The sequence below is a fragment of the Corvus hawaiiensis genome, chromosome 17 (genome assembly GCF_020740725.1).
Source record: "Corvus hawaiiensis isolate bCorHaw1 chromosome 17, bCorHaw1.pri.cur, whole genome shotgun sequence".
NCBI classification, from domain to species: Eukaryota; Metazoa; Chordata; class Aves; order Passeriformes; family Corvidae; genus Corvus; species Corvus hawaiiensis.
In genome coordinates this window covers 5,820,089-5,841,782 of record NC_063229.1, presented here as the reverse complement: position 1 = coordinate 5,841,782, position 21,694 = coordinate 5,820,089, and the positions used below count along the sequence as shown (strand labels likewise).

The window sequence follows — 21,694 nt, the reverse complement described above, 5'->3', positions numbered from 1 at the left end:
ATGAGTTTTACATAAAGTTTAAGATTTTATGCATTGCTTCAACATGTTAAGAAACCATCTTCATACTTACAGTAGCAATAAAGTCAATTCCATACAATATCAAATATCCTTTTTTAAAAAAAGTTTTAAATATATTAGACTCTGATTGCCAAAATGCCATTTTATACACAAAGCTGCTAATACAATATACAGTTCTTACATTATTTTTTTTCTTCACATAAAATACATCTCATCAAGTTTTATTTGTACATCGCTTACTACTGATCAATGGAATTACGAGTTATTGCAGAAGGCTTGCCATCATCTCTCACTGTCCTGTACACGCAGCAGTCCCGCCAAGCTGTACCAGGGTTATCCACACGCCTGCAATCTCACACTGCAATCTAAAGGCTGAAGACATAATGGTGGCAATACTAAGGCTGCATCTGCACTGTTTAAAAACCCGTATCTCCCCTCCTGCTGCGGGTGGAGATCATTGCATTGGTGTAGCTTTGGGAACAGGTATCTTGAGCAGAGTCTCCTCTACTACAGCTTCCACGGTTGAAATACAGCAAAATATTCTAGGTTGTAATTGTGCCATGGCAGATGTTGCCCAGAGAGCCCAGTGGTACTTGAATTGTGTGAAGGAACTGAAAAGTCCATTACCAGTTTGGCCAACATGAAAACAGAATAGAGGTGAAAAACAACCAGGGAGAACTGTGCTGTTGCACAGCCATGGGCAAAACAAAACGAAACAAAAAGAGGAAATGTGTTCTGTAGTAAGAGGCGAGACTTTGCTGCTACAAGCATGTTCTGGATTCTGCCTGTAGAGAACTGCTACACCAAAGCAGTCAACGTGATTTGTTAAAATAGACTAATGAAGCCCCTGTGCATTTCTGTTCTGTGTATTTAGGAAGAGAGAAGTGGCAATAATGAGAGAAATTGAAAGAGCAAATAACAATGTCAAAATCTGGCATGCTCTGAACTGTTATCCCCTTGCAAAAGTCTCCAAGTTAAAGATCAGCAAGAACTGTATAGTCACCACAAACCTTCCAGAGACAAGTTACCTTTAGCAAGTATAAGGCACAGAAATAACCCAAGGTGTAGGGAGAAACCTTCCAGCAGACAGACAGCAGTTCATCCATGGCTCACTGCAGATCAGTGCTATTGCCTTCTCAGGATATTCCCTTTTCCATGGTAACGCTGATTTTGTTTTAGCAGGGACAATGTGGGTAATCAGAGCTCCAAGACTGAAGAAAAAAGGACACTAGACAGAAGTTTTAATGCCATTTGGGAGCTTTTAAGGGACTTCAACCCTGTGAAATAAGACCCTGCTCAATAAGCTCAAGAATTCACTGCCTCCACTGAGTATTGCACTGTCATTATTGCTGTTGCCTTGTCATGCTCTTCTCCTTCCCTACCAGAAGTTCCTCATCCAGGTGGTTCTTCAACCACACCTCCAAGATGGCACAGAAACATCAGCGAGAGTCAGTTCTTCCCAAAACTGGGAGGGTTTTAAGATTCGGGAGCACCAAAGAAGTGAAATTAAGTGGGCTGAAATCGCATCATGTGGTAATGTGAAACACAGAGACAGGTCTGATTTCAAACAGATCCCAGCAATGGTACTTAAGCCCTTATCTAACTTTTCAGTGCTGGGGCTTCCTCGCCTGAGCTCAGTAAAGTAGAGACACTGTTTTGAAAGACACCTTTTTCTCCATCTAACAAATTTCTTTCAATATGGAACATAAGGCTGCTCTCATCAACCACTTAGTTTGCTAGAAACAGGACAAATTCAGCACACAGGAAAATGTTGGGAGCAGGAGGGTTATTCTTGTGCAGGACTGCCTGCAATAGACCTGTCAATACATTCCCATTCACAAATCTTTGCACAGTCTCTGTGAACAGCTACAACCTTTGGCTCACTGGTAACTGAACTGGGATTCTAATCCGGCCTTGAATCTGTAATTAGATATTTATTGAGCCTATAAATATCATAAAAACCTCAAATGTTCCTCTAATAAACTAAGATATGCCAGTCACAACATGACTTCTAGTTTCCACAGCTTTTTAGCCATATTAAGATCCAATGAAACAGCCAAGTGCCCTCTGCTTTGTACCTCAGAGCTTTCCACTGGGATGGCCTTTAAAACACACATATCAAAACCCCACTGTTGTCGTAATGATGCTAAATTTTACAGTGAAAAGCCTTATTCCTAGAGGTAGGCTCCTACAATGCCCATGTAAGAGAATCTATGTGTTTGTCATTCCCCAAAAGCCTGTTTTTCTCCACAAAATAGTTCACCAGAAGCAGGTTAATCCACTTTACAGAATCCCTCATCCCAGGCCCATAACCAACAGCTCTGCCAGAGCTCCACAGGCAGTGACCATTATATCTCAGATGTCAGCACAAATAAACACAAATCCATTCCAGGCCATTCTTCAACAGCCTTCCAGCTCACACCTGGGTGCAACTTCAGCCCAAAGCCAGTGGTAGCTAAATACTTGGCAAGGCTGTGAAACATATCCTGGAAGATTCATCCATTACTGACTTTCACCATTAATAACTCTCCTGTCTGAGCAAGAATGGATTGCATTTGATCAGACACCACTAGACTTCACAGCTAGGATGATGAGTTCCTAGAGTTTTACATATAAACAGGGCAAAATACCAGTGGAAGCCAAAAAGCTCTTATCTAAAATCGACTGGATTCCTGCAGCTTTAATGTATTAACAGCTCTCAGTGAAAGCAAGCCCCAAACTACTTCACGTTATTGCATTCTATGATCTCCTTTTCATTTCCTTGGAGCTAGGCAGGGTTCAATACACTTGCTAGCACAAAGTTGCTCTGAGAAGGAAAAGGGCCCTACTCCTCCTTTGCTGGGAGGGAAGGCAACATCTGGGCCCAAATTTTGCACCATATACAACCTAGTAGACAGCGGCACCAAAATTTGTTACAGTGAGTTCAGAAGTCTCATTAAGATGGATGTGGAGAGACAAACCTCACCACCATGGGAGAAGAGAGGCACCTGAAAGATCATCTCCCCTGTTCTGTAACAGCCAGGCCACACTTGGTGTTATCCCAGAATAATTGACTCAATAACCACACACAGATGCAGTAAAGTCTCTCCAGTTACCAAGCCATCCTCTTTCTACTAGAGAATGGCTTTAAAAAATCCCTTCACCTTAAGGTGAAGCACAAGGAGTATTTTCTAGTCCTATAATTAGCATCTGTTTCAACAATGGAGGGAGCCCAACTTCTTCAAATGCTTCAAACTCTGCCTTTAGCAGAACTGGGGTTTTAGGTGAATCAGATCAACTGCTACCACTTTCTAGTTTGCACCTAAAACTGGTGAGGAAAGAGAGTTGTATATCCATACCATTCAAACCAGTAAATTGTCAGCCTGGTAACGACCTCACAGGTCCAAAAGTGTCTCCTGCACAGCGTGGCAGTGGTGGTGACACAGCCACCTCTGCTGACTCAAGGAGCCCAGAGCCCAGTGTGGTAATGTATCCAGCCCCAGCAATGGGTGGATTTGATGGGGGGCAGAGGGTAGCACTTAACAGTCACTGGCAGCCTCAGTCAACTTTTTATAGCCTAGAAAAAAGTTAAGGCTGTGAGGATTCCTCCAGAGGGAGAGTACATGTGAAGGGGCATATTGATGTCTAACAGCCACCAAATAAAAGGAAAATGGGTGGAAGCTGCACTTGCTGTTGCTTGGCTGAAGCACATCTACGTGAGCTGGATGTAATCCACTGATGGCTTACAGAGACCCAAACAGGTTTATGTCTTCAGAGTTTGGAATTGAAGCTGCCCAAGAAGACACATATTCATGCAGGCAAACAGTTACGTGTGTGACAGCCCCTCTGAGCAGAGAAGGGTTTAAAGATTTACAGTTACTTCTGAGATACAGCTGAAGTGTGGCCAGGTCCTCAGAGCTGTCCCACACTCTCCTCTCACCTCCCCCAGGTACACAAAGCCTGAACTCGCTGCAAAGCCAGTGCCAAACGCCCAGGTTACACCGTGCCAGTGCTTCCCAGGAGGCTGTCAGAGCTCACATGAACTGCACCAAGACACAATGTTGGCGCTGCAGCTGCTCCTCAGCAGAGAGGCTTTGTTAGGTATCGATGGTGTCAGGCAACTCCCACAGACACAGAGGCATTTCAACCTTCCTCTGCCAGCTGCTACCCACTGCTGACAGCTTCAGCAAGGGGGCTGGAAAACCGAACAAAACATCTCCTGTCCTGCTGCAGTGTTCAACTACCACAGCAATGGTTAAAGTTACTTCTCAGCCAAAGACTGCAGGTTAATGCAAGTGTCACATCTACAGGATTAGAAATGCTTTCACGGCGTTCCTAGGTTAGTGTTGGCAAGCCTTTCCTTCCCATCCCTCCTGAGCCCTGTTGTTCTGGAAATCAGAAAGAATCAGAACGCAAAGCATACTGCCCCTAGTATCTGTGTTGAGCGTACAGAGTAAACAAACAGAATCAATAGGAAAGTGAGATCAACAAAAGTCTTTTCAGTTTTAACAAATTAAGAGTCTAAATAGTACAAATAAGTTTTTTAAATTACTTATCCCAATATAGACCTTTGTCAGTATTTTATTGCAGTAAAATTCTATTGCCAGGGCCCCTTTATTGCAACATCAGTTTTAAAGCCTATTGAGTGAAGCCTGTTCCAGGAAAAGTTCTGCTTCAAACCTGATGGCAGTCTGCAGTGACAAGCTGACATGAGCAGAACAGGACCCAGCCAGTGCACAGTTTGTCATGGTGAGCTGTCACTGCAAGGAGGTAACACCTTGGATACTTCCTAAGTGCAGCATCTGTGCTTGCTTGTTGCTCAGGCCTAGGAAGTGCTGGATCCAGCTGTGTGGGAAACAGGTCTGTCCACTCTTGCAAACCTCATGTGGGGGCTGACCTCCCCTCCAGGATATGTGCATCACCCAAGAGTGAAAACACAGGAACTGTCACCTTCCAGCTGCTCGGTGACTAACAGCAAGAGGCTCAGACACAAAGATTTGAATTCAGATCCTTTCTTTGTTCCGAGGCATCTCATGACTTCCCAAGGATGGGGAGGCAGCGCACCATAACTTCTTCCCCAGGGAGCAAGACTAAGGAGACTCTTTTGACATCGTACTGATGTGCATCCCTTCCTCTCCTAAGAGCCTTGCTCCACCTGCGTTACTCATCCAGCTGCAATGGAAATAATTGGCAGGGTAAAGTACAATTCGAGATGAACGAGGCTGCCACAGTCAGGATGTCCATAACCAAATTCTCCCTTTGGAATGCAAACAACCTGGCCACTGCGATAGCTCCAACCAGGCCACCCACGTCTCGCTTCCTCTGGGGTGAGACACAGAGCAGACTAGGAAATCCTGCAGCACCCATGCACCTTCTCTTCCATTTCCTCCATGGGAGCTTTGAATTTCAAGAGCGGTGGATCACCACTGGACACTGTGTAATACACTGAGGTCCCATTGGAGCTGTAGGGAGAAGTCCTGGATTCGATTAAGTGCGACTTGGCCTCGCCCACGTTCTCAGCAACTCCTGCCATGCCGGTGCTGAAGTGGGTGCTGAGGAAGGGGTGCTGGAGGAGTTTGGCTGCAGCTCGCTGCCGCTTCAGTTCCGAGAGCGTTTGGTGGTTGTGCTCCTTGTAGGCGCCCCAGAACTGCGGGGCCTCGGGCAGCGCGGGGTTGCCGTAGGGCAGCACGTGGCCGGGGTTACTGTCGGGGTCAGCGTGCATGCTCCAAATGTCCCCGTTGGAAAAGGTGTACTGGTAAGGGCTGGCAGATGCCATCAGTCCGTTCTGGAGCGGGATCTCGGTGTCACACTGGGTGCTTTTGTTCGCTAGCTCCGGGAGGAGGGAGGAGTTCTCCAGCACTGAATTCTGTAACAAGGAGACATGAAAGAGCATTTTCCCCCATTGCCCACAGCAGGGTTCATCCCTGTGACAACATCCTGAGTCTGCTCACACTCAGCCTTTCCACCAGACAGGCACTGCAGCACGAACACGGAATTCCCCCACGAACAGGACCCTACAATGCTGCGGGCCCCAACCAGGAACTGGTTCCCAACCAGGACACTCGGAAGGTCTCACACACACACAAGAATACTAACATGCTTACCTCTATAATATGACAATAACTTTATTAAAAACAAGTAACTGCAAAGCAAGTTTACAATTCTTTTGTGCTTACCACTTTGTGAGCTTTAGAATGAAAGGCACAGGCTATTTTTTGGAGCATCCTGGTTCATTTTTATCTCAAAACTATGTATGCAGCTGTAAATCCAAAACAGGCTTTCCACTTGAGTGGGACAGCTTATGCCAAATGAGAATTTGGTCTTTTGCTTACATCTGATGGATGAGGTCTACAAATTTTTCAGCCACCTTCCACCCACTGCTACTGAACCCGCACCACCAGCCCTCCTCAGTGACTCCCATGAAGAAGAAGAGATTCCTTACAGGGTCTGTATTCTCCTGGTCAGACCGAGTCTCCCCAATTTCTCCAATGACACCTGAGTTTCTTCCTTCTTCTGATGCCCCCAGTTGCTGCCACACCATGGCCTCCTTCTCACACTCCTTCCTGTAAAGGTTTGTCCGGTCCGAAAGGCTGGCCCTCCTCACCACCTTCCTGTGGGACAGGGACAAGGGGCATCAAGGCTGTGAGCAGGACATGACATTTCCTCTTAGCCTGAAGCTCTTCTCACCTCCTCCTCCTCCTCACACTTCACAGCCTCTCCCTCTGGAATGGAACGTGGATTCAGCTTCCTGGCACCCACACAAAGGGAAGGCACTGGCATGGATACTGAAGGTGGGAGGAATTTTAAGGAGTTCTAAACTAGCACTGCAAATCTGTGCTAGAGCTCATACAGGTCACCTTATGGACCTATTCTGCAACCAGTGGAGTAAATGTAGAAGGAAATGGCCCACGGGCTGTTTAGGGAGCTTTGTGGTCTGCAGGACTGCTTTGGTGTCTAGTGAACATCTTAAAAAGACCTCTGCAAACTGTGTCTGGGCACTGTGCCTTGGCCATGTGACATACTACTGAAAAGCTCAAGTTAATGCACTTGAAGCACTGATTTTCCAACACCAGTTTCAGTGGTTTAACAGGGTAAATTCTCACCATTTGGTCCTGTGCTCAGGGCAGTTCTTAAACCACACCAGCACAAAAGCATTTTCCCCCCAAGAAACAGCACCTCTCCCCAGTGATAAAGCCAGTCTTCAAAGGAGCTCTGCTTTCAGCAACCAAGGTGAGCTCCTGCCTTTCCTGAGTTCACTCAGGAAGGACAGATGGGTTGTTCTCACTGGCCTCAGGGTGCTCTGCAACCACACCTGGGTGGCCAGGCCAATGCCCCGGGTGACCTGCAGGGAACAGCACAACTCACCCCCGGCTGCCAGTGCTGGAGGTCCTGCGGCTCAGGGAGGATTTATGCCTCATCTGAGACTTCATGATCACGTCATGTTTGTGTTTCAGCTCCAGAAGCAATACTTTGAATTCCTCCTCTTCACACAGATCTATGGCACACACACAGACCAAGCCCTTTATCAGACAGTTCTCATTAACACCATGTTACTAATTGTGCCTTCCTAGTTACACACCCAGGTCTTAGGGCTGCACACAACAGCAGGGAGGCTCCCAAGCACAAGGGATAACATAGGAAATGCACAGGAGGAAGACTTGGGGCTTGGGAAATGTCTTCTTCCTTCTTTTTATGAGCAGGAAGAAGCATTTTCAGTAGTAAAGTAGGTGCTTCAAAACTTCAGCCCCAGTTAAGTAACTTTGATTCTAAAGACACCTAAAAATTTATGTTAATGCTTCTGAAAGCACCACGTGAGGACTCCAGCCATTTCTTAACCATTTCTTTCTTTAAGCCTCATAAACTCACCTATTGGCATCTCATCCAAAGATGTCCTGGCACTCAAACTAGCCCCATGGGACACCAGCAATTCAGCCATCTGCATCTAAAGAAAGGCAAGAAAGCTAGGTTGACAGAGATATTTTAGACAATTTAGGCTTTCCTCCCCAAAGCTGAAAGGTTGGGATAAGATGAGAAGCAATGGCACTCGCCTCAAATAACTCTGGCATGTGTGTGATGGTAAACACTGTTCCCACCATCCACCTGCACAGACATGCTCTGCCTGAACTTTCTCAGCAACCAGTTATTTTTGGAGCCCAAGATGCTGCCCAGAGAGCCCAGCCCAGTAGAGATTTATTCCATTTGCAGAGTACTCCACAGTTTGTCCAGGCAGAAGGAAATGCCACCCTCACACGTGACACTTGCAGCGAAATCCTTACCTGTCCCCAGAAAGCAGCAGCATGAAGAGGTTCCCAGCCATCCCAGTCCTTAACATCCAGGCTTGCCCCCTGGTCCAGAAGCACTTCAGCTGCATGCAGATAGCCATTGGCTGCAGCTATATGCAGCTAGGAGATAAGGAACAGAGCATGAGCCACCTACCTGCAAGGGCCACGAATGGTTTCATACGCCGAGTTTCAGCAGATTTTCTTGGATAATGTTTGAGCCTAGAGCTGGACAGGCAGCACATTTCACACTGGGCAGATGGCACCAGGTCAAAAGCAGGTCGTTCCTGTTACTAAAGTTCAGTACTGCCTGCATGTAATTCGGTTTGGAGAGGAAATTGCTTAACAGTTCTTAGAATAACTTAGATATATGGATGAGAAAAATAATGTATTCACATTTTAAATCAAGGGCTTTTAAGTGCTTCCCAATCTGTAGGGAAATAACACCATCAAAACATGAGCCTGCAATGCAGAACATCATTCACTGTAAGCTCTGTATTCCGCATGCCAGTGGAACATCTCCTCTTCCCCATTAAAGTGCTGTGCATGTGATTTGTTTGAATCAAATTAACAGCCTGCTTTACTCAGGACTCTCTCTGTGCAATTGCACTTCCAATCACACTATAACTATTTTCACCATTTGAAAGTAAAAAAAAAATTAAACCTTGGCTACTTTAAATTAAGGGAGTATGATTTTTCAGATATTGGCTTCCAACCACAGGCACCACTTTGGAGACATCAATAATGGTGTCTTTTAGTCCCCCAGCTTCATGTCTCTGAAGATTTTCATAACTGCAGCCTGCTGTTGCATGTCTGAGCAAAACACTGACCCATGCACTGCTCTGAAGGGATTAACTCCACTCAGAGCTCCTCCTATTTCAATTGTGCTAAAGGGGAGAATCAAAGCTTCTTTTCAAAAAATTTTCATGGGGATTCCACCACATGAAGTTAAAACTTCATCTGGAAATAAACTCTGATGCTTTCTGGCAACTCAGTTAATTTCTACATAGATTTTATGCCACTCAGTCATACCTTCTAGAGGCCACATTAGTTAATAAGGAATCACTTGGGGGTGCTACAAAAGGGGGAGCCAAGAATCCTGCTTAAATTTATGTATATAATCCTTGTTAAAGTGGAAGATGTGTTAAAAAAATAAGCTGCAATAAAAACTTCAATCATCCAAGCTTACCTTGGAGGGAGCCTGCCCTCCCCTTACACTTCTGGTATATGCTAAAGGTGACATTTAGATTGAGAAACTGGAATGCACTGCCGTGAACCAAGTGTCTGTTTATCAGTTATGTCTGGACCCAAGCATTAAATGACCAAGGTTGTATGAAATTCCCAGCACATATGAGCTCATTACTGAACTTTCCCTAAGTTGGGACTGTTGTAAGACACAGTTTAGGAGATACATTTGCAGGGGAAAAAGAACTAGGATTGTTCAGCCTCCTCAATCCCTGTCCAGACAAACCAGATGCCAGCCTGCTTTGTGCTGTTCACTTGTCCTGGGTGCCCTACTCTGCCCAGGGGCAGGTGCCACCCTGTGTGAACAAACACAGCAGCCACTGACTCCGTGTGAGCCAGATCCCACACAAAGCAGAAAGGAGGCAGAAAGGGTGCCCAGCACCGGATCCTGCTCCCATGAAAACCAGAGGGCTCTCACATCTCCTCCACAGGAGTCCACAGGACTAAGTGAGAAGCAAGAGGTTACTGGGAGGTCTCCCAGGCCCAGTTCCGTGCAGGTCAGCAGATGTGCTATGCTCTGTGGGATTTCTCCTCTTAGTGACTTGCACATGTTGATTTTGTGTAACTCCTGCTCCAGGGCAGGTTTCATAACCTGTGGGCTGAAGGAAAGCAAAACTGAAGTCGCTGCAGTTTCACTCACCAGCGTAGCACCTTGGGCATCAGTCCTGTTCAGGTCCTGTCCAGTCGCAAGAATGTCATGAATGTCACAGATCATGACCTGCTCCGGAGCAGCCCGCATCTCATTGATCCTTTCCTGGGTAATCCCTGTTAAAATTCCAGTTAGAGGAGAGTTGGAAAGGGTCGTTGTCTCCACAGGTTGAGTAAAATAAGAATTATGATCCTGGTTGATAAGACCCCACATCCTTTGCAGAGGGCACTGTCAGCAATCCTTCACCCTCATGATCTTTAGGAATCAGAATAACTAGACAGAGTCAGGTCCCAAGAAATTATGCCAGGAGCAGCTCTCTGCTTTTCTCCAGAGGCAAATGAAGAGCTGAGAAAGAAGGTAATTTTTAGTACCACATTGACCCATTTCGGTATTTTACATAAACTCAATCTCCTTACCTTGATAGGCCATGCAAGTCTCAATGACATCCAGGGTTGGCTCATCTTCACAGAGGTCATATGGCATGTTGCCATCTGCATTTACTGCCAGCAGGTCTGCTCCACTGCAAGGGGAAAACTGAGTTACACAAGGAAGAACCTCAGATATCCTAGAGCAGACAGTGCCAAACACTGGGATAAATGCTTAGGGAAAACTAACTGGGGTTTAGTAATTGCCCAAATGCCACCAAGGTAGGTATGAGATAAGAAAGATTTGAAGCAAAGCTATGGAGATATGAATGGGGAAGATTAATTCCAGAACTGGATGAAAGGCAGCACACTCCACCTCTTTCCTGAGTCAGCAATGCCCTGTGTTCCACATCCGCTCCATTTTTACAACCCTCATCCAAAAACTTCCTAACCCAAGTGGGAGCATCCTCCAAGGGATGCTTGACTGCATCCTCTTCTCTCCTTCATTATACAGTCAAAGAAGAGCGGATTTTCAATGCTCATCTCCCAGATGACAGAGAAGTCTCCCTCCCCAAGGAAGAAGCAGCAGGTTAACACTCCCAAAGCACCAGCACTCTGGGAAAGGGAGGAGAGGGCTCCACACACAGGCACAACTATCTGCTCCAGGCAGGATTCACCACAGCTGCTCATGAAACAGCTCAAAGCACACCTGGTGTCCTCCTCCTGGCTGGCAAGTCTGGAAAGACTTGAGCTTTAGGGCCTTGGTCAAGCACCCTGTGTCACCACTGGGGATCAAACATTGCAGGAAGTTTACTGATCACTAATTAAGACCCAGCGAGACAGGTCACAGAGTTCACCCAGTGTCTGAGTTACACAAACACACTGCTGCCCTCCTACACCAGTGTCTCCTTGACCGGGGCTGGAAGACCTGAAGTGTTTAGGAGCTTGAGGGTGGATGCTGCTGGCTGCTCCTGTTTCTACCCACCCAGCGACCACGGCTCCACAAGTGCGCACAGACACACCAGAATACAGGCAAAAAGGGGCAATTTTTGGCCCAGTCTCCAGGAGCTTTATGACACTCAGCCTAGTCATCGAGGGTTTTATTGTCTCCTCAGCCTTTCTGCTCTTCCTCCTCCACCCCCTTCTCCCCCAAGCAGGAAGGACTCCCACGAGCAGCTTGAAAGCAGGGAATAATCACCACTGCTGGCATCTCCCAAGGTACTAAGCAGTCTGAGTCTCCATCCACAAAAGCTGTGGGTAGAATCAGACCCACAGAAAGGACAGACACAAAAAGCCACCTACTGCTGGATGAGGATCTTCACCAGGTTGATATGACCACACGTGGCTGCTGCATGCAGCGGAGTCCACAGCTCATTGTCCTTGGCGTTGACATTGGCCCCGTGGCTGAGGAGAAGCTTGACTATGTCCTCATAGTTGTCTATGCAGCACTGGTGAGGAAGAAATGCAGACAGATTGGGTTTTTTGAAACTTTGGGAAGGTGAGGGCTCATACCTGCTCAGCTGTAAAATAATAAAGGGCACCTGGACATGGAGACCTACTTCACCCTGTGCTGCTTGGCAAGGAGCATCTCCAGCAGAGTTAAACACCAAATTGAGCACCAGCAGGTCAAAAAGGCAGAACACCTACACTGGACAGACCAAAGGACACTGGGTGTTTTACAGGGCCTTCTGGTGTGGGGGCACAACCAGCAGGGAATAATAGCAAACACGCTCACAGCTTCTATTCCACTGGGTCTTCCATATTCAAGAGCAACCATAGCAGAAATTCAATGTAACCAGTATAACCACATACCAAGGGATGAGCTGACAGCTGACATTCCCTTTTCTTAGGGAAAATCCCACACACTGGCATGTGATGAGCAAGAGTCTTCTCAGGAGCTCATGCTGCCTTACCACAGTTATCTGGAGAGGCACAAACTGGATTCCCAGAGTTATGAGGTGCTTTGCAGGGCACCTTTCATTTCCTGAAAATAACCAGCTTCCTTCCTGCATTTAGTGTAGCCCAGCAGGCCAGAAGGGCCTCAGCCTCTTTCCTTGGGTGAAGGCGGAATTTGCTCTTTGATCCACCTCTTGCTCACCTCTAGACGTGAATGTGCATATGATAAAGACATTAAAATAAGATTCAGTCTTGTGCAAGAAGCCTGTTTGTGGTCTATGCATCGCTGCAGACCCACCCAGCTCAGCACACAGTATGGGCCATTAATGGGGCTGAATTCCAACACACAACAGGCATTTTAGCAGCTGAGTGACAAGGACCCTTCAGGTATTTCTATTTTGTTCACTGTTTGTACAAGGAAGTGAGGTTAAAGTCATGCCTGTCACACAGCCAAGTTATCACGGAAGTGGAAGGAGTTCACATGCACTGGAAGGAATGCTAATGTGTCCACTGAGGGGCTTCTCTGTGCTCAGGGATTCAGTTAATTCCAGTGGATACAAAGCTCCCATCGTAACTCCCAAATGCACTTTTACCATCTCGCAGTGGGCAAGGTGGATTCTCCAGGCTTCAGAGCCTGGCTGGGAAAGCAAGGAGGCTGTCAATGTTTCTCTGAGTGCAGGATAACATCTCTTTGGAGAGGTTTGATGTGCTCAGGACCTTTTGTTCTTCCAGGAGCCAGTTAGCATTTTTAAACAAACATTCATCCAGCTTTGAAGAGAGCAGGCGACTGGCAAAAGAATCCAAAATCCCAAGTCAATGGGAGCATTTACAGCACGGAGTAGTGGCCAGAAACCTCTGAGTGCTCGGGTGACAACCACACCACTGTTGTTTGAGGCAGTGGAGGCGGCAGCTGCCAGGCACAGCCAGTCCCACGTGCCTGAGAGAGAATAGAAAATCCCTTATGGGAACAGCACAGAGGCTCCAGGGAAGGCCACAGACCCCACACACCACTGCAGCAAGTCTGTATTTCACTGGTGATCAGCTGCTGCCATCTCATACAGACTTTGGAAGTCCCTGAGCCTACAACGAGCAGCAGAGGATTCTTCAAGCATCTCATGCATCATTTATTCAAAACTCGTGGATTGCCAAGGTCCCTAAAATTGAGTTAATCTGCTGTAAGGGTTTAGAGCCCAGTCCTACAAAGATTAAAAGGTGGGGAAATGCTGTTTGCATGTGAAGTGCAGCCCTGACTCCTGAGCTCTTATTATCACTGAATGAAGTCTGGGATACAGCAAGGAAAGGGTTTGATCTCAGTTTGCTCCCCAAGAAATCGGATCGCCAGCACAACATGGTCAAGTTTCACTGCTTTAACTGAGAAAAAAAATATAAAATATAAGAGGCCTCCCTGTTGGACCTGGGCAGGTGGGCTCAGCGGGCAGCAGGAACACACAGGGAGGTGTGAGCTCCTCCCACGCCTCACCTGATGCAGCGCAGTTAATCCATCCTCATTGCACAGGTCGGGGCTGATGTTGCTCTTCAGCAAGTAACACACTGCAAGGAAGGACAGAGGAGAGTCAGAGCAGCCACGCTGCCACATCTCTTGCTCTCAGCCAGCGCTGGACAGTTCAAGGCAGGGAAATTCACACCATCAGTGTGGGCAGAGCTGCAGGAGCCACAAGCCCAGCACTGGCTTGTCACCGCAGTGGGAGAAGAGCCTTCCTGGGTTTATCCAGCAGAGAGCACCAGCACACAATTTTCCCCCAACCTCCTTCCAAAGAAGACTGTTAATACAGTTTAAATTTTCATTCACTTGAGCTGGAACAGTCTCCATTTTTACCGTGTGCTTCACAATGCCCCAGTGCAACCTCTGCACTCTGTAGCCCAGGAGAGCTAAAAGGGGATTTTGGGATCCCAAGTTAGAACCATGAGAGAGATCCCTCCCACCATGAGAGGGATGAGGTCTTGCCTCAAGAAGTAATTGATCCATGATGAGAAACCAAATACATTCAGGGCCCTGTCACATCTAAATACACCACTTTGGACACTTTGCTTGAGTTGCTGGGTGTTTGGAGAAAGCTTCCCAGAGGCTTTAGTTTTTAATCACTGCTTTAGGGGGAAAGGGTAAAGATTTATTCCATTAAAATGCAAATTTCTGAAACACATGAAAAGTCATTAGCCCCTAGGTGAAAAAACAAAGTTTGCTCTGAGGTACAGATCTTGCACAGGGCAATAGCAACAAGGTTGGCAGAGGCCATAAATTAACAGCAACACCAGAAACCCTTCAAATTCAACACTGCTGACAGATCTTGATGATCCATACCCTTTTTCTGCCATTTACGTGCTCATTCCCTGCTTCTTCTCCAGAAATTTCACCACCTAATGCTTTTCCTACCTCAAATGTCACTGACAGCACAAGCACAAGCCAGAGGTTCATAATCATCTCCCCAGGGCCAGAGCAGAAACAGATATTCACGTCACATCTGATTTGATGGCAGGGATGCAAGCACTGAGTGAAACCAGAGCTGCACAACAGGGCACACTGACAGAGCTAAAAGGGCAATAACCATCCTCAGAGCTGGCAATCAAAAACACCACAAGGCTGCTCGCTCCAAAGCATCCTGCAGCTTCTGATCCTGTCCCGCTGTCAGAGGGAGCTCTTCCCCCAGCACATCCACGGGGAAAACCATCTGCAGGGCTGTCCCTGGGGACAGAGCACTTCTGGCATGCAAAGCAGAACATGGAAAACACACCCACCATGACATCACTGATGATTTATGAGGCTTTGTTTAAAAGATCTGGAAAACACACTTGCAAGAAAGGCAAATTGAAAGCAAAGTGAGATTTTGGTTGGAAGCCACTGCTCTGACGTTATCACAAAGGAAGGCAAAACCAGGCAGAAGTGAAATAAAACACATCACAGGGTTGTTTCACCCAACTCAAAACGAATGCTTGGATTTATTTCAAGGCATTGACACTTGCTCAGTGGAACTGCTGCAAAAAAGCAGAATACAGCAAAGACAAAACTCATCCAGCATCACAGTGAATCCAAAGGCTCTGTTTTTTTCCAGCTCAAAGGCCAGTGCAGGAAGCCCATGCCTACACTGGACTCACAGCCCCAACACTTGCATGCATAACAGTAATAAGAGCACTGAACCTCAGCCAGTATATCCAATTTAATGACTCTGCTTCTACCGTTTCTGGCCAGCCCTGAGCTCTTGCTCTCCTAATCCAAGCTGAGTGATAGACGAGTCATTCACCAGTGGCTCTGGTTGTCTCTTATTTACATTGGATGCTCTGCCATTAGGGTTTTAATTCAATCTCAGTCAGTTAAGTGCCATTGTGTACTAATGACACACAGCTCTGTAATCATGTTTTGCCTGATTATGGAGATTTGGACAAGTAGATGCTGGCAAATTAACCTTGTAAGAGCTGTCTCTCCATGGGAAGAAGCAGCAGCATAAATCCCAGCTTGTTACAGGGTTCTGTGTCGAGGGCACTGTGATCATGGCTTGACAGAGCTTGTGAGAGGCCCTGAAGGGTTAAGATTCAGGAAAGTTTTAATCTTACCCTAAAGAAGCTTTGAATCCTTCACTAACCCGTGCAGCAGCCCTCGTGTCCCCAGTGCACCTCCCCTTGGCTCCCTTCTGCCCTCAGGACAGGCTCACCGTATTTCCCAGTACCTCCCAGCACAGTGAAGACTAACAGCCACAAGACACCAGAAATGGCACGGAAAAGTCAGATAATGAAGCAAGGTATGGACATGGTACCACTGAGTCCAGGCAAACAAGGCATGAAGAAGAGATCAGACTCCTTTCTGACCCGTCCTAAGCTGAAGCTTGCATTTCAGGGCTCGGTGGGGGAGCACAGGGTCAGGCAGCAAGGAGCCCTCATTTCCACCCACCAGCCCAAGTTCACAGCAGAACACAGCCCCATTCCTGCCCACCAGCCCAAGTTCACAGCAGAACACAGCCCCATTCCTGCCCACCAGCCCAGCAGCAGGGCACAGGGTGGCAGCTTCATCATCCCCTGCTCCCTGTGAGCTGCAGAGGCACACGGAGGGAGGACAGGGACACCTTCCCCATGCCCACTACCCAGGAGCAGCCCTTCCCAAACAGCCAGGAAGAACGAGTTCTCCTTTCTGATAAACTTCATGGGACATGTGCATTTGTGGGTTGTCCAGTGCCCTAAGAATAGGAAAGGGGGGCCAGAACTGTGATGCTTTGCAGTGCTGGAAGCTGCGCCCTCAGCTGTGGCAGTGCCACCGACCTGCTCTGCTGCCTCACACACAACATAAGGGACAGGCACCTGAGCATGCAAAATGCTCCTCTCTTCAAGCCCTGCCGGGGTCACACGCTTCTCTGCAGAGCCCAACACCTTCTCCCCCACCTCCAGGCATGACTGATGCTGTACAGGTAGGAAGCAAACACTTCAGCTCCCAAGGACACAGATTAATCACTCAGTGCCAGCTGATCGCCTTCTGTCAGCTCAAGCCTCGGCCTCCACTCGTGGAAGGACCATCCCCCTGCATGCCTCCGGAACAGCACGGAAACGAGCCCTCTGCAAGCCCCTGAGCCCAACAGAAGGGGCTCTTTGGGGTCACATCAGCAGCTTCAGCAGCATCAGCCTCCACTCTAACACTGCGATTAACTTCTTAGAGAGCTCAGTGCCAAAAATGCTGAGCTCTGTCGAATCTGTGCGCTGCGTGTAGGCGGAGGCAGGTGGGGAGCAGGGGCTGCGAGCGTGGAGATTCTTTATTGCGTGTCGAGCGCAAGTTGTGGGAAGCAGTTCCAAACGCATAGCAAATGAAGGAATGAAAATGATCACAATAAGAGCTGGGTGAACAAATTGTTGTGAATAATTCATTCCAAACTGTATTAACTGAGCAATCACTCAAATGTATTTTCCATTATTCTCCTTGATCTGCCGATAATTGAACCTCTCACATACCACGATGGTGTACATTAATCTTCAATTTATATTTTATCATTCACATCTGTGCTGTGTTAAATGGAAAAAGCTCCCACAACAGCTGTGAAAATACAGCCTCGGTTTTAAGCCGCCTTCCATCAGATGTCTTGGGGCAGCCTTAGAAAGATTCTCCTCCCCAAACATAGCAAACCACTTCTCAGGAGCTCCCTCTCCTCCCAGCCTCACTTATCCCCCCCAAAACTCTAAAAAGCAGGGGAAAGGCAAAAACAACACTGCAAAGGTCCTAAGGAAAACTCAACATGGGGCAACCGACCCCCACCTGAAGAGATATTACAGCGCTAGCATTTTTTATTGGTGTTACTTCCCACTGAGTTTCCACGAGAAGCAGCTTTTCCAGAAAAGCTCCTAAACCAGATGAAGAAAAAAAAGCCTTTGTCAGTGCAGTTTCCCCTAAGTCAATAAGCTACACCATAAAATCCTGGATACTATTACACTCCCATCTATCCCAAGCACTCGCATACCTCAAGCATTAATAACTCATAAGAGAAAAAGCCAACTGGAACTGATATGGATACCATGGAGGGATTAAAAAAAACCCAACAGACACTGTCCTGATAGGAGGTCCTGATTCCTCCCAAAAATATATAGTGGCAAACTGTCTCTACTGGCAAGCAGCCTCACCTGTGTGTTCCAAGTTTATATACACACACAGGCCATTACTTTTTAAAAATCCAGGTTTATCTCGATCTTTTACACTCAACAACTTCTTTTTGAAGTCATTCAAACCCTTCTAGTTCACCTTCTGGTGAACCAGGCACTTTCAGGTCTCCACGGCAGTAGAATAATTTCTGTATGTTCACACATGATTTCACTGCATAAAATGAAGTTTCACTTAGGTTAATAAAACATTTTTACACATTGCTCCAAGTCCCTTTCACCCAAATGAAGTGTAGCTTTAGTCAGAGACCCAGTGTAGCAGAAGAAGCTCCTTCCAGCATTATTTGTAGTGACATACACGCAGGGGTGTTGGCAAACGTCTAGAAAGGCTGATCCCAGCCTGCCAGGCATGGGACTATGGATGGGCTCAGCTACTTCAAAGCTGCATGTTTACTGCTGTGGTTTTGCAGGGATATTTATTGCACAGGAGAAACAATGCCAGGAAAACAGCACTGAAGCTGTGAGCACTCTGCCAGCTTCCTAGCCCAGCATACAATGATACTCACATTTTACAGCATATCTAAACTCTGAGCAATAACAGGATGAACTCGCTCAGCCTTATCCTCCACTCCCTGCAATGTACAACTGATAGCCCATGCTGGTCCATTGATAAACTCCACAGCTCCCTAAAGCTTTTTGAAAGACAGAAAAACCCCACAGAAAGCAAAAAGCCGCACTCAGACAGCTTCAAACACGTAGTACACCTAAAAATAAATACGGCCCAGTTTGCCTGCTGAGCCAGCGACGGAGACATCCCATCCCGATTGATCACTGAGCTTTCTTGGGAAAGTTCAAAGCCTGTTAAACACTTCCCACCCAGTGTACAGCCGGGCACACACATTGCTTCTAATAGATCCACAAAATCTGGGAAGTCTGGAGAGAGGCCAGCAGAGCCCCATCTGCTTCATGCCACGTTCACATGGGCAGGGACACTGCACGCGGCTACACTCAGCCCAGGTGCTGCTTCTCTCAAGGAAAACCTATTTCTGACTTTGATGCTTCTTACTTAAGAGGGCACAGCCCTCCTCAGCCCCGAGGAGCCTGTTCTTCACAGCAGGCTCCTCCTGCAGGGTTGGGGGCCGGGCTCATACAAGTTTTATTCTGACAGCAAGTCATACATTTATTTAACGCACAGGGTCCGATTCTTTCTCCCCATGTTTGTGCATATTTCAATCCACTTCTGCTTTATGCTTTGACCCTTATCCATCACTGCAGCACCTGAGCAACAAGAGGAATGCTACAAAGGGACAGCCTCCTACAGCTGCTTCTCCAATGGATGGGCCATAGCCTGGCCCCCACAGCCTTCTGCATCCCACGTTTCTCTTGTTCTGCATGCAGGACTCCGAGCTCTGATAATCCACTTAGTGCTACTGATGATAAACCATCTTTCTTTAATGGCTGCCATCCACCTGGGATTAGTGGGATAAGGAAGCGTGCAAGTTACCCATCTGCAGCCACAGTGCTCAAAGGGCACAGCAGAAACAAAGCCAAATTAATTTCAGCTGGGAAAATAAAAATTATAGGATGCTGCCACCTGACACGCCTCTCTAAGGATGTAGTGTCATGTTCAAAAGTATCCTGATCCTCTTCTCCTGTCAGAGTAACAGTGAAATTGGTCCACACTGGAAATGTTAAATACATAAAGCAAAATTAAAGTCAAAGATTACTTCCCTGGTTTCCCATTTGTCATCTGGTATTGGAAGAATAAATAAATCATTTCAGGATGGTTTTTAAACAGATGATGGGATTTGAAAGGGATGAGTGTTTTATATAACCTTTGGGCTCAGCTGCCTTCAGCAGGATTGCTGTGGGCAGGGAGCCAGGAAAGCAGATTCCCCAATATCGCTGTGACAGAAACACCTGGGCTGCCAGAGAGCCTCTTCTCTCTTTACGAGGCATTTTGGAGTAGTTATTTGAATGGTCCTGATTTAAAGAGTACTAAAAAAATACATTAACTCAGACTTCAGGAGGCATGGACCAAGCAACCCAAGGCCAAGTTTCCCAAGGATGACTCAGGAGATTGGCAACCAGCAGAGCAGTGCTGGCTTTTTGGGTTTGACAGTTCACAGAGGGAATGGTCCTGCTGTGGTGGAAGCCACATGAGGCAGTGGCCTGAGCAGAGAACAACACCACAAAGCGAGGGATGGTGGACAGCCACGTCCTCCAGCAGCAGCTCCAGGGGCACCTGCATCCCCCATCTCCGGAGTTCACACCTGAAATTTTGGGTTTGGTGGACCCAAGCAGGTCCACATCTCATTTCTCTTTGACTTTCAGGCAGAGCGAGACAAAGGGCACCTAGAGAGCCAGTATCTCAACCAGGACCTCCTGTTCTCCTACTGCTCTGGCTGCTTCCAGCTTTGCTCCTACAAAAACCACTTCTTGAAGTCAAGACAACACATGCAAATCCATTCAGACAACACAACATCAACACAACATGTGCCTTTTATCTGAGCAGCACAGAGGATCTCACTTATATACACGTTCAGAAACAATCTCTGATGTGTTGGACCAAAATCCATCGACTGAGACATGGAGCAGTCAGCACCTGTCTGTACTAAGCTTATTAGAAATTAAGTCTTTCAGGGTACCAAAAAGGAAATGCATCATAAAAGTTAATTGGCTTTAATAGAAATGACAGCCTGAGAAGTGTTTAGATAAAAGGGAGCAATGTTGTCAGGAGGGAAACTTCTGCAGCTGTCTGAGTCCATGAACAGCCTCCCAGCTACAATAAGCTATTGTGTTATTATTAACACAACAACCTAACAGGTGATCAGAGGAGCAGAATTGCAAAGGCCCCCTCCAACCTCTGTGCAGAGCCAGACTGTCAGGATTTGCAAGAGGATACTCTGATGTGCTCTGTGCAGCAGGAAATAGTTCCTATTGCCATCTGAAAGTGCTCTTAGGTTCCAGAGCCAACAGCCTCTGCCCCAGCTCGTATTTCAGGCATCCCATGACCCCAGTTAAGCAGCTGTATGATGACCTGAACCACATGAATGTTTTTAAGAGTCTCAATTATAAACCAGGAAACTTTCTACTTAGAGTAACGGAAGAGAGGTTGTGGTGGAGGGTGGGGAAATACAGATCTGCTTTTCAGGCTGCCCTGAGTTAATACCGAACAATTCCCTGCAGTGACAGCCTGCAAACCACACCCCAGGAGCTGGTGGCACACTGGGCTCCCCTCCTCTGCCCCACTTGAACGACTCCTGCTCTGTGTCGTGCCACTCTAACCCCACCCCGGGCTTTAGAGAGTCCTGGCCTCTCTTCTCCATCTGCTCTGGCTGTTTCAGCACCTTCTCCACTCTGACCTCAGTCAACACTGCTTGGTTTTTTTTTTCCCCTCCTTCCAACTTTGTCTCCTTTTAGTTTAGGATGGGTACGCTGGGGATGAAGATCTTTAAGAGCTACAGATCCACGTCACACCCTCCGGTCTGCTCCCATGGGTGGCTGCATTCCCGACCCAGGGTGCCACGAGGCCACGGTGTGAATGCCGGCGAGGGCAGAGCGCAGTGTGCCAGGACACGCGCCCGGCTCTGTGCCACAGTGCCACAGCGGGAGCTGCTGCCAGCCCACACGTGGGAGACCACAAGGGACATGCCAGCAGTTAAAGAGTAATCTGC

The 21,694-nt window shown here is 47.3% G+C and overlaps 1 protein-coding gene across 3 annotated transcripts in view; it reads right to left on the bottom strand.

The window, feature by feature from the left end:
• Positions 1–3,082: 3,082 nt before the first annotated feature.
• The window catches only part of PPP1R16B (protein phosphatase 1 regulatory subunit 16B), a 55,380-nt gene continuing 36,768 nt past the window's right edge, over positions 3,083–21,694 (bottom strand). For all 3 annotated transcript variants that reach the window (XM_048321788.1, XM_048321790.1, XM_048321789.1), the window contains exons 3-11: positions 13,912–13,982; positions 11,838–11,983; positions 10,587–10,690; positions 10,162–10,286; positions 8,274–8,399; positions 7,864–7,939; positions 7,363–7,492; positions 6,440–6,608; positions 3,083–5,863 (exon numbers count right to left, since the gene is read on the bottom strand). In XM_048321788.1, coding sequence (XP_048177745.1) covers positions 5,342–5,863; positions 6,440–6,608; positions 7,363–7,492; positions 7,864–7,939; positions 8,274–8,399; positions 10,162–10,286; positions 10,587–10,690; positions 11,838–11,983; positions 13,912–13,982 — 1,469 coding nt within the window. In that variant the 3' untranslated portion in view covers positions 3,083–5,341. The remainder of the gene's footprint in view (positions 5,864–6,439; positions 6,609–7,362; positions 7,493–7,863; positions 7,940–8,273; positions 8,400–10,161; positions 10,287–10,586; positions 10,691–11,837; positions 11,984–13,911; positions 13,983–21,694) is intronic.